At 48.2% G+C, this 15999-nt stretch overlaps 1 protein-coding gene across 1 annotated transcript in view; it reads right to left on the bottom strand.

Annotated features, from left to right (window-relative positions):
- ATRNL1 (attractin like 1) overlaps positions 1–15999 on the bottom strand; it is a 2575823-nt gene that overhangs the window by 2203396 nt on the left and 356428 nt on the right. The window contains exon 2 of the mRNA XM_069611898.1: positions 14055–14138. Coding sequence (XP_069467999.1) covers positions 14055–14138 — 84 coding nt within the window. The remainder of the gene's footprint in view (positions 1–14054; positions 14139–15999) is intronic.

Here is a 15999-nt window from a genome sequence, read left to right as displayed (position 1 = left end):
ACATGGAGCCCAGTTGAAAATTACCACTGAGGCAAGATTTTGTTGAACGTGCAAGTTGCCCGATATGCTTCATTTATTTATTTATTTATTTATTGGATATTTGTAATGGTATTTCAAGGTGCCACAAGGCAAAAAAGGGAGGGGGTAACAAGGGAGAAACTAACAAAAACGGTCCTACTGGGCCTAGTGACATTCAGATCGTGCAATAGCAGTAACAAGAAGTGCGAGGGAGAGGGGGGGGAGTGCCGGTCAGCGTGAAGTGCAAGGATGGGAAGGGAAATTCAGGGTAAAGAGTGCAAGAGAAAGGAGGGTGGTGAAGGGGGGGGCACAGGGCCTAGGCAAGTGCTGAGGGGAGGCCAGAAGTGCAAGTGCAAGGGATTGCATGGGGCACAGGGGGAGACTGTCCACATGCTAAGTGCGAGGAAGGGGGTGGGGGGAGCCTGTAGTACTCAGACGGAGCCAGGCAGCCTGTCGCTGAGGGAGACGGGGGTGTTAACATAGGAGGCGGAGAGAAAAGGAAGAAGAGAAAAGGAGGGTCTTGAGGAGCCTCCGGAACTTAAGGAGATTCAACACCCACTCTCTGATTAGAGAAGGGTCTGATCTGCAGGGAGTTAGAGCCAGACGACCAAAGGGCTCTAGCAGGGAGGTATTTAGGAAGAGAGAGTTGTTGGATGTACCGGGGTCCCAGGCCCCAGAAAGCCTTGTGGATGATGCAGAGGGTCTTGAACTTGATCCTAGCAGCAACCGGGAGCCAGTGGAGAGATTTCAGGGCTGAAGAGATGCAGACCCTGGGCTTCAGACCAAGGATATGTCTCGCAGTCCTATTCCGGATTAGTTGAAGGGAGGAGAAAGGAAGAGTGAGGAAGAGGCTGTTGCAATAATCCAGCCTAGAGAGGACCAGACCTCTGGAGATACTGAGTTTCTGGGGGAAGGTGAGGAAAGGAAGAATGCTTCTGAGAAGGTGCAGCTCATAGTGGGCCTTCTTGGCAATGTCCGCAATGTGAGGAAAGAGAGGAGTCAAAGATGACACCAAGGTTTTTTGGCTCGCAAGAGAGCGAGGGGAGGAGACCCATAGAGGGTGGCCAGAGGGTAGGAGGGATTTGGGGTCCAAATGAGAAGTATCTCAGTCTTTCTGGCATTAAGGCGGACATAATTGGCAGCACACCATGTCTGAATAGCAGTCACAGAGTCAGGGGTGAGAGTTGAGGAAGTAGAGGGAAGCTTGAAGGAGCTGCATGTCGTCTACATAACACTGGAAGTGAGGAGATAAGGAGGAGATCAGATGGGCCAGAGGGGCAAGGTAGACGTTGAAGAGCCACGGCGAGAGGATAGAGCCTTGAGGGACGCTGGAGGTAGCGAGTGTGATAGGGGAGGGAAAAGGGCCCAGTTGAACCTGGGAAGGTTGGTCAGAGAGGAACTAGGTCAGTCGGTCCAGTGCCAAGACCATAATGTCAAGGGTGTCACTGAGCCGATTTGCCAGGGTGGCTTGACAGTGAAAAAGGCAGAGGCAAGATCCAGAAAGATAAGAACAGATGGAGAGTTGGAATCAAGATTTGAGAGCAAGTCTTCACGGGTGTTCAGTAGAGCAGTCTCTGTGCCTCTGGCGGCTGTGAAGCCAGACTGGTGGTCGTGGAGACAACCAACAGATTCAGTGTGTTGGATCAGATGACCTGCTTCTCCAGGAGTTTTCCCAGGAAGGGGGTAATGGAGTTAGAGCGGCAGTTAGCAGGGATGGAAGGGTCAGCAAAGGGCTTTTTGAGGAGAGGATGCACAGGGGAGTGCTTTTCGGAGTAGCGTGAAGGTGGTAGAGGTGAAAGTATGATTACAGAAATCGACTAAGGTTGGCAATGTTGTCCTTGATAGTTCTAGAGGAGCAGGGGAGCACAAGTTTGGAGGAGACTTTCATAGGGAGGACTTGTCTAGAGATCTCATCTGGTGCTATTGGTGAGAAAGAGGAGAGTAAAAGGGAAGGGTGAGAGGGGCCAAGGGAGGACTGAAGGCTGGAGAGGGAGGAGGCAGGGTAGTGAGAACAGGATGTCCTGAGTTTTGGTTGAGAAGTGAGAGGCCTGTGAAGTACAGAGGGTCAGTGATGGCAGGGGAGAAGTGGAGACTGCAGTAGGATTGGAGAGTTCCTTTCAAATTTTAAACAGTTCATAGGTCCTGCCATTCTTTCTTTCTTCGGGATATTTGCAAGTGCTTCCCACTGAGATTCCTGCCATTCCTTCCCCCGGGGTGCTAGATCCCTGCCATTCCTTCTTTCTTCAGGATATTTTCAAGGCATTCCCTCGGGGTGCTAGATCCCTGGCATTACTTCTTTCCTAAGGATATTTTCAAGGCATTCCCTCGGGGTGCTAGATCCCTGCCATTCCTTCTATCTTTCGGATATGTGCAAGTCATTTGCTTAGGGTGCTAGACCCCTGCCATTCCTTCTTTCTTCAGGATGTTTGCAAGTCATTCCCTTGGGGTGAAAGATCCCTGCCATTCCTTCTTTCTTCAGGATACTTGCATGTCATTCCCTCGGTGTGCTAGATCCCTGCCATTCCTTCTTTCTTCAGGATATTTTCAAGGCATTCCCTCAGGGTGCTAGATCCCTGCCATTCCTTCTATCTTCAGGATATGTGTAAGTCATTCGCTTTGGGTGGTAGATCCCTGCCATTCCTTCTATCTTTGGGATATTTGCAAGTCATTCACTTAGGGTGCTAGATCCCTGCCATTCCTTCTTTCTTCAGGATGTTTGCAAGTCATTCCCTTGGGGTGCAAGATCCCTTCCATTCCTTCTTTCTTCAGGATACTTGCAAGTCATTCCCTCGGTGTGCGAGATCCCTGCCATTCCTTCTTTCTTCAGGATTTTTTCAAGGCATTCCCTCGGGGTGCCAGATCCCTGCCATTCCTTCGGTCTTCAGGGACAGGTATTCTCTAGATACTTCCATTCTCCAGATTCCACATGACTTCCTGGTGTACTGTAAGGTGCTCAGTCCTTTCCTCACATTCCACAGGAAGCAGCACCAAGCAATGCTTCTTCACAATACTTCCCCAATGCATCATTCTGATGGAACTCTTTCTCTGAGAGGGTTGGTGCCGGCTCACCTCAGTTCCTGTGCAGTCTCGGTGAGTCACAATCCTGCCAGTTCCAACCTGGTTCATTAATGGCGACTCAAACAGATCCGGGGCTCCTCCTCACGGTGGCCGTTACACCGCCTTTCTCACAGCATACCTTTATGAGGAACAAGCACGCATGTCTCACTCCCACATACCAGCACTCCTTCCTTACCCCCCCTATTGCCCTAAAAAATTACAATATATGTTCCCTTACCCAACCCCTTAAAATAAAAGCTCTGAAAAACACACATGTGGTGAAATGGACTTTCGAAACAGGCTGCTGCTCCAGCCTGCCCACGGCCGCGTGTTCAGCCGTCCCATCTAAGATGGATGCCTGCGTCTCCATGACTTCAGCTACAACAGGATCAGCTGAAGCCACGAAGTTCAACGCCGCAGCCCAAGGTCCTGATTCGTTACGTCGGCCCGCCCGCCCCTACCCTCCTGCTTTAAATGGAGGGGGAGAGGGCCAAGAGGTGAAGCCGACGAGAGAAGGCCAGGGGAAAAGGCCTTCTGTGCTCTTTGCAGCACTTCGCTGCTCGTTCGCCACTTGCCACGAGGTCATGCCGTATCAGGCAGGTAAGGAATCGGACCATCCCCACCTGTATTCTAACCTCACCCCTGTTACCACCAGAAACCTCAAACTAAGTGCTCGCATTCCTAAATCCAACTTCTGCTCCCAGCCACTCGCAACAAGCACCCGCAATTTAAGACTATGCTCCCAGACTCTACCACCCACTTGCTGCAAAGATGCCACTCTACAGGCAATCAAGGCCAGAGCCTCCCGCACTACTTGCAGAGACATTAGAGTCAACTCCTATATAGTTGCCAATGAAGCAACGCACCCCACTGTTAATCACACTGGCCCTCATTACGACCCTGGCGGAGTGGGTTTACGCCAGCGTTATTCGCGGCGGACCCGTCCGCCCTACTACGAGTTCCCGTAGCGCCATGGAGCGTTTTCCGCCTGGTTTTTCCGGGCGGAGAAATCCATGGCGCTACGGGACCTTGTTGTTAATTACGCCACCGTATTTTACGGTGGCGTAATTAACGCCTTCCCCACTCCCATTATACCCTATGGGGCAAAAATGGGAATGGGGAAGGGTAAAATGGGGGATGGGGATTTACCGCCCCGCCAAGGTCGGAATGGGGCGGAAAATCCGCCAACCCCCATGGCGCTATCGGCAGCTTTCCGCCGTGCTCCATGGTGCATTTTGCACCGCGATTTCCGCCAGGGTCGTAATGAGGGCCCCTGACTCAATATTAAATGTCACCCCATATGCGCCCACTGTAAATGAGCCCCCAATGCAAAATCTGTGTTAGGCAAATCTTCTACCACCATTGTGAATGCTACTGTGCCAATTGCTACTCCATGTGTGTCCACCACCACTGAAAATATGCCCCCCACTGCAAAATCTGTGTTAGGCAAATCTTCTACCACCATTGTGAATGCTACTGTGCCAATTGCTACTCCATGTGTGTCCACCACCTCTCCCTCGCTCCCCTCTCCCCCCCCTCTAGCTGTTACACAACCCCATATCAAATGCGCCATGATCAACGCCAGGTCCATTAATGCCCACGCTCTGGACATCCATGACCTCATAATCTCCCATGATCTTGATCTGCTCATGATCTCAGAAACCTGGCTACATGAAGCCTCCGGTCCTGCACTCTCCCTTGCACTACCTCCGGGCTACTCCATCACGACACAAGATCGCCTCTCTAAAGGTGGAGGTGTAGCAATCATTGCCAGAGATTCTCTTTCCATTAGAAAGATAGAGAAATCCCTGCACAACAACAGTGACTACCTCCAAGTCAAAATCAACCTTTCTCCCCACTATACCATTGCGGTTCACATTGTCCATCGCCCTCCAGGCCCAATAGGCGACTTTCAAGCCTCTCTCATCCACCTCCTTTCAGACAACCTTAAAAAAAACTCTAAAGCCATTCTCCTTGGGGACGTCAACTTAGGCCTCCTTGACTGCAAGGACTCAGCAGCTAAATCCCTTGACTCAGCCCTCAAGGCACTAGGCTACAAAAACACCATCTTCAGCCCTACCCACACCCAGGGACGAACTCTCGACTGGATTGCACAACACAACCATGGGCATAATTTTAGGGGGGGACAGGGGTGTTTGTCCCCCCCAACTTTCATGGCACACCATTTTGTCCCCATTCATTTGGCTGGGCAACTTTTCTTCAGATGTTATGTCCCTGCCAACATTTTCAGCAAAGTTACTCCACTGAACACAACTGTCCACTCACCATCACTGGTAACACGCCCACCCCGTGGTCTGACCACCCTATCATCACCTTCAGCATCCCCACCACCAGCCCCTCTACCCCAGCACCACAACCCTTGCCACCCTGCCTCGCAAGAAGCTCCCGTCAGCTCACGAAGGAAAGGCTACTGCCTTTCCTCCAAGGCCCAGCCTTTAGACCACCTTTCTCCACAGACCCATGAATACTTGCAACAGCATATGACAGTGCCATCAAAGGAGCCATCAACTCCATTGCCCCACTGAAACCCCGCAAATCCAAACCCACCACCCACTCCAACTCCTGGTTCACCCCAGACCTTCTCACTCTCCACAACGATAAAAAGGTTGCACGCACACAATGGCAAACATCCCACTCGGACAAAGATATCTTCAAAGCCCTCTCTACCAAATGCAAAAACGCAATCACCCAAGCAAAGGCTAAATCCTTCGAATCCAGAATCTCGGAGGCCCAATCTAGCACTAAAGAAATCTTTGCTATCTTCAGGAACTAGCGACGCCCACTCCCGCCCCCCAGAATTTCACCAAAGACAAAGCCTGGTGCGACAAAATACAAACTGCCATGCAAGCCAAACTGAACCTCCTCCAAAAGAAAATATTAGCCACTAAACAAGCCATGCCTAACACACACATCCCTGTCCCCTCTCCAGCATCCGACCCCCCCCCCAACCTTTCTCTTTCAAACCCATACAGCAGAAAGACATCATCAACATAATGAGGAATATCAAACCCTCTAACTGTAAAGGTGATGCATGCCCGGCTACCCTCAAGGACTGTACTGAAGCAATAGCTCCTTTCCTGACAGCCTTTGTCAATGCCTCCTTTGCCATGGGGAAAGTCCCCGCCTCTCTCAAGGAAGCCTGGGTCCACACTCTATTAAAAAAACTCTTGATCCCACCTCCCCTAACAACTATAGACCCATCACCACTGTCCCATTCCTCCTCAAAATACTGGACAAAGCAGCCTATCTGCAGGTTCAGCACTTCATTGAAGAGAATAAACTCCTAGGTCTCCGACAATCTGGCTTCCGCCCCAAACACGGGACTGAAACCGCGCTACTTGACTTGAAAAACCAGATGGACGACGCCAGAGACATGGGCAAACCAGCACTTCTCCTACTTCTCGATCTATCAGCGGCCTTCGACCTCGTAGACCATGATGTCCTATGCCACCACCTCTATGCCACCGCTAAATTCTCCCCTGAGGCCACAGCATGGATCAAGTCCTTCCTACAAGACAAAACCATGCAAGTATTCTCTGACTTAGCCTCCGCCTCACCCACCATCATCCTCTGTGGTGTGCCCAAAGGCTCCTGCCTCTCCCCCACGCTCTACAACATCTTCACACAACCCCTCTTCCTCATCCTCGACGCCATGGGTATCTCCTACACCAACTACGCTGACGATACCCAGATCCTCCTCACCCTCACTGGCAACTATGACACTGACTCACTGACCCTCAACAACCTCTACAACACCATCCAAGCCTGGATGGCAGACAATGGACTATGCCTCAACTCCGACAAGAACAAACTCCTCCTGGTAGGCGCCCCCGACACGCTAAAAAATCTAGACTCCCAATTCAGTCATTTCACCATTGACTCCATTAAAATACCTGTCTCGGACTCGGTCAAAACTCTTGGTGTCTACATGGATTCCAACCTCTCCATGGACAGGCAAGTCAACCCAGTAGCCTCCTCAGCTGCGAACCACGCCAAACTGATCAACGCAGTCAGACCCTTCCTCTCCAAAGAGAATTGCACAAACATAGCCTGAGCAATCACTGGCTCCAGGCTAGATTACTGCAATGTACTCTTCCTAGGAACCTTCAACAAAAACCTGGAAAGGCTACAAATCATACAGAACAATGCCCTCCGCGCTGCCCAAGGTATCACAAAAAGAGAACACATCTCTAAGGCCAGAAAACTAGCCCACTGGCTACCAATAAGGGAAAGAATCATCTTCAAAGCTCTGACACTGACCCACAAGTGCATCCACCTCACCGCCCCGGTCTACCTCTCACAAAGAATCTGCCCAGTCTCCTCAATCCCAACCAGGTCACCATATACCAACATGCTCTGTGTGCCACTAGTAAAAAGAGCCAGAGCTGGAGGATCCAGCTTCCCTTATCTCGCACCATCACACTGGAATGCCCTACCTCCCACAATCCGAGGTGAGCCCGCCCTCATTGCCTTCCGGAAAGCTATGAAAACCATCCTCTTCACATAAGGTCTCTCGCAGCACCATGTTTGCCAATAAACTGCCTGTAATTCAATAACCAAAGATGCATGAGCTGTAATGACTAAACTGTTTGTAGCAATCTTAATGTGCCAACGACTGCTACCAATCCTGTACCCCCTGTAACTAAGTTCCTGCAAATAACAGCGCCACAATGCCCCTGGGCTGTATAAAAATAAATAAATAAAGAATTATTAATGTAGTTAATTCACCACAACACCTGAGCATCCTGCTCAATATATCACTTCAAGGACTTGCATCAAAATATCTCACTTTATAAATATGTACGGAATTGATAGAACACTAACATATCTCATGGACAGGTGGTCACGTGTAGATACCATGCATGTATGGTCATTGTCGCACGATCATTAGGGTCCTTACAAAACAAAGAAGCGCATAATTACAATCGCTGTAGGAAACCCCGTTCAGTGGGGAGGAATTTCAAGCCTCACAAACCATATATCCAGTTTGAATAAGATAGTGGCACACGTATTGCTAGCCGGGGCATTATATGCTTAAATAGTAATAGTGACATGAGGTTGCACCTAAAATGTGTGTAGTGAATACAGACTTGCACAGGGCGTTACTGACTTCTAGCCATGCTTGCGAGTGGATTAGATCCCAGAATCGCATGGATTATTCTCCTTGCCAGCTTCCCCAGCTCGGAACACCTCTGAGTGCTCCCTGCGACCGCTCCACATTAATATACTGTACGGACACAAATCTGAACGCATGAAGTATTTTGTGAATAAAGATCGATAGAGGGACTCATTTTAGCAAACACTGGGCCTCATTACGAGGTGGGCGGAATGGGTTTAACGGCGCCGGTAATGATCCAGGTAAACTCATTCCGCCCTCTTATGAGGTTCCCTTGCGGGACCCGCTCAGAACGTCTGGTCAGACCAGACGTCCTTTGCGTGTCGCGCAAGGGGACCAAGGAGCTAATAACAGGCCCGTTATTAATGGGCCCGTTATTAGCGCCTTCCCCATTCCCATTCAGCCCTATGGGGGCTCGAATGGGGATGGGTATTTTGAAAGGAATTACCGGGTCCTCCAAGGTTGGAATGACCCGGTAATTCCTCATTCATAGGCCCCTGACCTGGACACGACTTTGGAGGCAGCCATGGCGCTAATAGCACCATGGTCGCCACAAGACCACATTTGTCCTATGCTGAGCCCTGTGTTGTGCCCTATGGTCGCCATTAGACCACATTTGTCCTATGCTGAGCCCTGTGTTGTGCCCTATGGTCGCCATTAGACCACTTTTGTCCTATGCTGAGCCGTGTGTTGTGCCCTATGGTCGCCATTAGACCACATTTGTCCTATGCTGAGCCCTGTGTTTTGCCCTATGGTCGCCATTAGACCACATTTGTCCTATGCTGAGCCCTGTGTTGTGCCCTATGGTCGCCACAAGACCACATTTGTCCTATGCTGAGCCCTGTGTTGTGCCCTATGGTCGCCACTAGACGACATCTGACCTATGCTGAGCCCTGTGTTGTGCCCTATGGTCGCCATTAGACGACATCTGACCTATGCTGAGCCCTGTGTTGTGCCCTATGGTCGCCATTAGACGACATCTGACCTATGCTGAGCCCTGTGTTGTGTCCTATGGTCGCCATTAGACCACATCCGTCCTATGCTGAGCCCTGTGTTGTGCCCTATGGTCACCATTAGACCACATTCTCCTGCCACTGGAACTGGAAGGATGCTACACCTAGCATTAGCCCTCTGTATCATGGCTACAGTCACTCAGGTTGTCCCTAGCTGTCAAGATCATATCGATCAGTCACCAACACCTACCTCAAACTTTAGCCAACTCACTACTAATGCTATGCACCCCAATCTCTCCACATTCTGCAAGGCCCAAGAAACAATACCCTATGCCTCCCTACCTTGCACCACTTCCATTAGAAACAACAGACTCCGCGCAAGACTAGCCAAACTACACGAACCACGGAGACGAGCCCTTCCGGCCTCCAACCTCAAAACCAACTACAAACCTAGCCCACAAATGCCTAGCCAATCTAAATGGCCCATTCAAACATCTACCTTGAATGTGAACACCTTCCAGCTTAATAACCTCCAACCCAAAGCTTGCCCCACTGTAGACAAACCCATCCGAGCCAACAAAACTCCTGAAGCCCCCCTCTCAAGGGAGCGCTCCTTAATGTTAGATCACTAGTCGCTCATTACGGATATTGCCGATTTAATTACGGAAGGGAACCTGGATTATCTTGCAATTACGGAAACGTGGCTCCATAATGCAGCAGGACCTGCCCTTATGCTAGCTGTCCCTGATGGCTACACCATAATCAGACAAGACCGTGATAATGCACGAGGTGGCGGCATTGCTATTATTGCTAAAACGGCTCTTGGTCTCGGACTAGCCCCTACCCAACCTCTACAATCATGTGAAACCCACACTGCCAAAATTCAGATAAACAATTCGCAATCCATTACCATACACCTTATATACAGACCACCCGGCCCTCTTGGTACCTTTGAGGAAGACTTGCATAATATAATTATGAACAACCTGAAACCCACCACGCAACTACTTATACTAGGTGATTTCAACTTAGGATTTAACGACCAAACGGACAAAAATGCCACAGAAATAGCCAACACAATCAAAGCACTAGGCCTTACCAAAAAAGTCACCACACCCACCCACCTTAAAGGGAGAATATTGGACTGGGTAGCTGACCTTAACTGCTCTGCCACTATCACTTCCATCCTGCCTTTAGCATGGACAGACCATTCTCTGATCTCCTTTCACTTATCTACTATCAGACCCCACCCCACCCCACTGGCTCGACCACGAGCGCCACCATGCCCAACCAGAAGCAATAAGAGTATTACGGTAGAAAAAATCATCCCCGCCATACTGCCTACTCTCAACGCACTGCCTGATAATCTCGACGCCAGCAGCCTAGTTCAGGAATTTAACAATATCATGCTCACCACATTGGATAAAATTGCTCCTATCAAACTCAGACCGAGCAAACCCATAGCCCACCTAAACAAATGGTTCACCCCACAACTCAAAGACCTTCGCACCTTAAAGGACAAAAGTGAAACAAATTGGAGACTATGCCCCTCTAGTGAGAATAAAGCTAAATTAACTGCACTTTCCTCACAATACAAAAAGGAAATCTGCCAAGCAAAACGTGACTCCTACGATGAACGTATTGCTAATTCAAACTCAAGCATGAAAGAACTCTTCTGCATACTCAAAGAACTAGAGTCCCCTATTGCTATCCCGGACGTCTGCACCAAGGACAAATCCTGGTGTACAGATATACAACAAGCCTTAGCGCATAAAATTGACACACTTCAGAATAAAATTCAACTAAAAAAGAAGGCTCTAAACTTACTGCATTCGCCTAACACTATCCTGCCCAACGAGCCACCACCGGCACATAATGCCACATTCCACTTCTCTAAAATGTCCATCCTAGAGGTAGAAAAAATGATCCTATATTTGAAGCCTTCAAATTGCAAAGGTGATATCTGCCCTGCACAGCTAATAAAAGATGCTGCTAGAGAACTCTCCCCATTTATAACCAAACTGATAAATGCCTCATTTGCTACAGGCACTATACCTGCCAACCTCAAGCAATCTTGGATGCTACCACTCCTCAAGAAACAGACACTTGATCCCCTCATTCCTACAAACTACTATCCGTTTACCACAGTCCCATTTTTATTAAGAATATTGGATAAGGCCGCCTACACTCAAATCCAGAAGCACTTAGAATTGCACAAACTCCTGGGCAACAGACAATCTGGCTTCCGTCCACTGCACGGATCTGAGACTGCCCTAATCGACCTTAAGTCCCAAATAGACGAGTTGAGAGACAAAGGTATGACAGTACTCCTGCTCCTACTCGACCTCTCCGCTGCTTTCGACCTGGTCAACCACAAGGTCTTATGTCGGCACCTTGGCTCTGCAGCTCACATCTCCAGGGACGCCATCAAGTGGATCGAGTCCTTCCTGAGTGAGAGGACCATGAGGGTCTTCTCCCCCTCAGCTTCGGCCGATACTACACCCATCCTATGTGGTGTTCCCCAAGGATCCTGCGTCTCGCCTACCCTCTATAACATCTTCACTAAGCAACTGTTCGACAATCTGGACCAGCTGGGTATCACCTACACTAACTATGCAGATGATACTCAGATTCTCCTACCACTTTCTGGGGATTACGGTACGGACATGGGCCTAGTGAACAAAGTTTACCTTATCATCCAAGCATGGATGGCCACCCACAGTCTGTGCTTGAACGATGATAAGACTGAACTAATAATTTTGGGTTTGCAGGCTAACATTAAAAAATTAGGTCAAGAATATTCATCCTTCAATATTGACGGCAATACTATTAAAGTCTCCAAGAAAGTAAAAACCTTGGGATTTTACTTGGACTCCACACTATCCTTTGACAAGCAGGTCAAATCCCTTACCTCGGCTACGGTTTACACATGCAAACTTCTTAGAGCTGGTAAACCATTCCTCTGACAATAGTTGTCTGATCCTGGCCAGAGCTCTTATACTCTCTAGAATCGACTATTGCAATGCCCTCTACATTGGGGCTAACAAATCTACTATTCAAAAGCTCCAAACGCTACAGAATAACGCCTTAAGAGCAGCCCTTGGCATAAACAAGAAAACCCACATTTCTGCCTTGAGACGTCAACATAAATGGCTCTCCACATCCAATAAAATACTTCTAAAAACACTTTCTTTGACACACAAAGCCTTGAACAATGCGGCCCCTTGTTACCTTATAGACAAACTTCAGAGAAGATCTTCTCTTAGACCAACTAGAAGTGGGAACACCAATTGCCTAAACATCACCAAATACAAACTTACCACCATCGGGGGTAATGGCTTCACTGTTAAGGCTGCCAAAAACTGGAATTCACTGCCCCAGGACCTGAGGGCTGACCAATCATATCCACTCTTCAGGAAAAACTTAATAAAGCACATCACTGCCTCCAATCCTTAGCCTCCCATCACCCTCTCCCTGAGGACACTATACTGCATTCAAGACAACAGTATATCTTGCTATATGCTTTCCTTATGTAAATATTGTAGCCTATATAAGCGTAACTGTAACCATATAAGCTTTATATCCTTAGTGCATATACCTCTGCTTCAGTACTATTGTTCACATTGTAGATAACCTGTATTCATGCAAAAATTGTTCATCTTGCTATATGTAAATTCTGTAACCTGGGTATATGTAACTACGTAAGCCTTGCATTTCCTTGTCGTTGCGCCCTTTTACTTACGAGTCTGGTGCGCTTAACAAATGAATAAACAAACAAACAAACCATGGCTACCTCCTAACTCGTAATGAGGCCCACTGTATCGGGGGTGGGGGGCGGTTGAGGGAGGCATTAACATTGGGAGTTGGGTCTATGACTAAGATGTAGAAAGACTTATTGAGGGTTAGTTCTCTTTGTAACAATACCCTGGTTATAAGCACCATTATGTTGATTAAACATGTTATGTCAAAACTTAATAAAAAATTTTTTTATTTTTTTTAAATAACGAGTAGTGAGTGAGTCCCTTTGGACAAGGTTAATGGGGTTCGCCCGGGAACCCATCAAGGAGCGACCAACAGCTGCATGCAACGGCCTCATCAGTGTCATAGACCAAGTCGCACCAAGTCTCCTCCAAAGTCACTTTCATCCCCAGCCTTATAGGAAGATGCCCCGCCCATAAAGCCATCATCAACAGAGGTCACATTTGGTGCAGTAACAATGGGGTTCACATATGGCAACAGACATTCATTTCTTATCTAGCACTCTTTCATGAAGTTAACGATGATTTCTTTACTCTTAACACCAAAAAAGAAGATGCCCTACAGGACGTTTATATTTCATGTAACTGGACACCAACAGGGGGCCAAATATCTAAAACCTTCCTAAGAAATGTCCCTTTAAAATCTTGCTATGCTTTCCCCTGGACGGAAGAAAACCATGACAAGGGCGGTATCAGGCAATGATGTCCCCATACATGATGTCGTCGGGAAGCGCCATTGGCCACATTATATATGGTGACACTTTGTATGGAGACGGGATGTGGGGATGACCCCTGCTCCAAATAACAGGTTGTGGGGGCGTCCCCTGCATGTTCAATGTAATAAATTATCTGCAGAATACGGCGACTTTGTCGTCAGGGGACATATTTGTGGGGACATTATTACATGGAACCGAGAGGGCACCCATCAGGAGCACGAGGAGCAGAATATCTCGATAAAACATTTATAAATTAACTGGCTGAAGATGGGGCCTTTTGGGCACAAACTGGCATGTCCAAAATCGCAAGACGTGCTAGAGCATGTTTCGGCCGTGTGCGACTTCTTTCACTATGAATACAATAACTGGTGTGTGCATAGAGAATCAGAGCCATAATCAGTCTGCGCATACTTACTATCCTTCGATTAACCAGGAGCATTTGGTTTTGTACTTGTAATTGATTGGTCCATCGGTTAAATATCCAGAAGGGTCGGTTAACCTGTAAAAGAAAGACACAAGAAGAGATTAGAAACAATGCCTCTAATCTTCAACACACACACACACACACTGTCCCAGTCATAGGGGGAGGCCGCCTTCTCCCCCCCCCCCTACCCCATCAGGATCTCAGGTAAGTGCAGCACCGCAGCCCACATCACGTGCCCCCCTTCCTCACCCCAACCCTATTTTACACACATTATTTCCCCCCCCCATCCCTACCCCATTTACCTTTCACCACCTGGGCCCTCGCCGACGCTGGGCACCTCAGGGTTCCCAGCACCTCCCTGTAGCCTTGTCAATGACTGTCATGGAAAGGGAGAAGGGACTATGCAGTTGCTTCTCCGGATCCATGGCGGACATTTCTAAAAAAAAATGTTTGATCAAACCTTTAGTACCCGGTGGCAGATACTAGTAATGCCCTGGGCTAACAATAAAGCTCTCGCTCCCCTCTGGCTACTAACCAGCCTGGGAAATTACCTGGCCCGGTTATGCCCCCACCCACCCCTGCTCAGGGAATATTGCTTAACTGACTGGGAATGGCAAGGGCTCTGAGCTTGCTACCACCCCTTCGCTCTTATTCGAGTTACCCCTTGTGCTCCTCTACTGCACAGCACTCGGTTGCTTCCTGCTAGGATTTTACTATATAAATCACAGGCACTCATAATTGACAATGTATTGTTATAACTGCACATTGTGATGGATAGCTGCTCCGTGTGGAAGGCGTTTTCCCTAGTAGGGATAGAAATGACCTTTACAGATATATTGTGGGGTTTTTTTTAGCTCCATCACCCTCTAATAGTTGAACGATTGGGTTGTCAGATAGAGCAGGGCGGTGCCACCCCTGAACATATAATACACCGAGAGCCCACAACCCGTGGCTAATAAGTATTCTAACACATGTTTTTCATAGCATGCGCGCCGCCTACAAATAAATCATTTGGTGAAGTCATGTGTATGCATTTTACTCAAAATTGTGACATCAAACATGGATTACACATTGGAATCATCCAATTACTGAATTTTCATGAGTTAGTAAATTTGTGCAACAATATCTATGAATATACAAATTGTTTTCGTGTTTACAATAGCAAAGGAGGTGCTTACTTGGCCATCAGTTTCGCCCCTCAAAGGGCTTTTTCAAGGTTAAGTCAAACAAATATGGACATCACGCAAGTCCCGAAAATAACGATTTGCCAACATAAGGTATTATGATCCGTTGTTCTGTTGAAGTTCTGTAATGAGTGTTCTCGTATTGATTGTCCTAAATCCAGTATTCCACTTCTATAATAGCCAATCCTCAAACACCATTGACACCACTGTAGAACCAGTACTCAATGCTCAACTTCACCACATATCTTCTCACTATGCCTTCTCTAGTCATCCCGTCTGAAACCTCCAATGCTTATGCAGCGTCCCATTGGCTATTATTGAAGCACTCGTCATGATTAAGGGGACAGCCACGGGCTGTCACACTTGCATTTGCATCCCCCCCAAACAGAGATGGAAATGGTGATGTTATGATAGGTTATTTATAACGCGCTTAATACACAGAGGTGGATCGAACCTGTGTTGCTCCTTGTCTTGCTTCCAAGGAGAGCACGTTGCCCCTGAGCTATCCTCCCGAGATGAATGCCATCTTTTCCTTCTTCACTTCACCAAAACAGACCCTTTCACACTTTCTAGGCGCTTCAGGATCTGCAAGAGATGGGGTAGGGGGCTAATGCAGTAGCAGATGAATCGGGGCAAGATTGCTTTGTTCCAAAACTGAAGCAAGCAGATCTGAAGAGACCACTTGTGAGCTGCCTGGAGCAGTGGTGAATGTGTGCTCCATGTCGCTAAGGTACTTGTTTGTGTGGTTGTCG

This window comes from Ambystoma mexicanum, chromosome 8 (assembly GCF_040938575.1).
Source record: "Ambystoma mexicanum isolate Mex_15411 chromosome 8, UKY_AmexF1_1, whole genome shotgun sequence".
In the NCBI taxonomy this organism is placed as follows: Eukaryota; Metazoa; Chordata; class Amphibia; order Caudata; family Ambystomatidae; genus Ambystoma; species Ambystoma mexicanum.
Note: the sequence above shows the minus strand (reverse complement) of the source record. Positions and strands in the feature narration are given on the sequence as shown.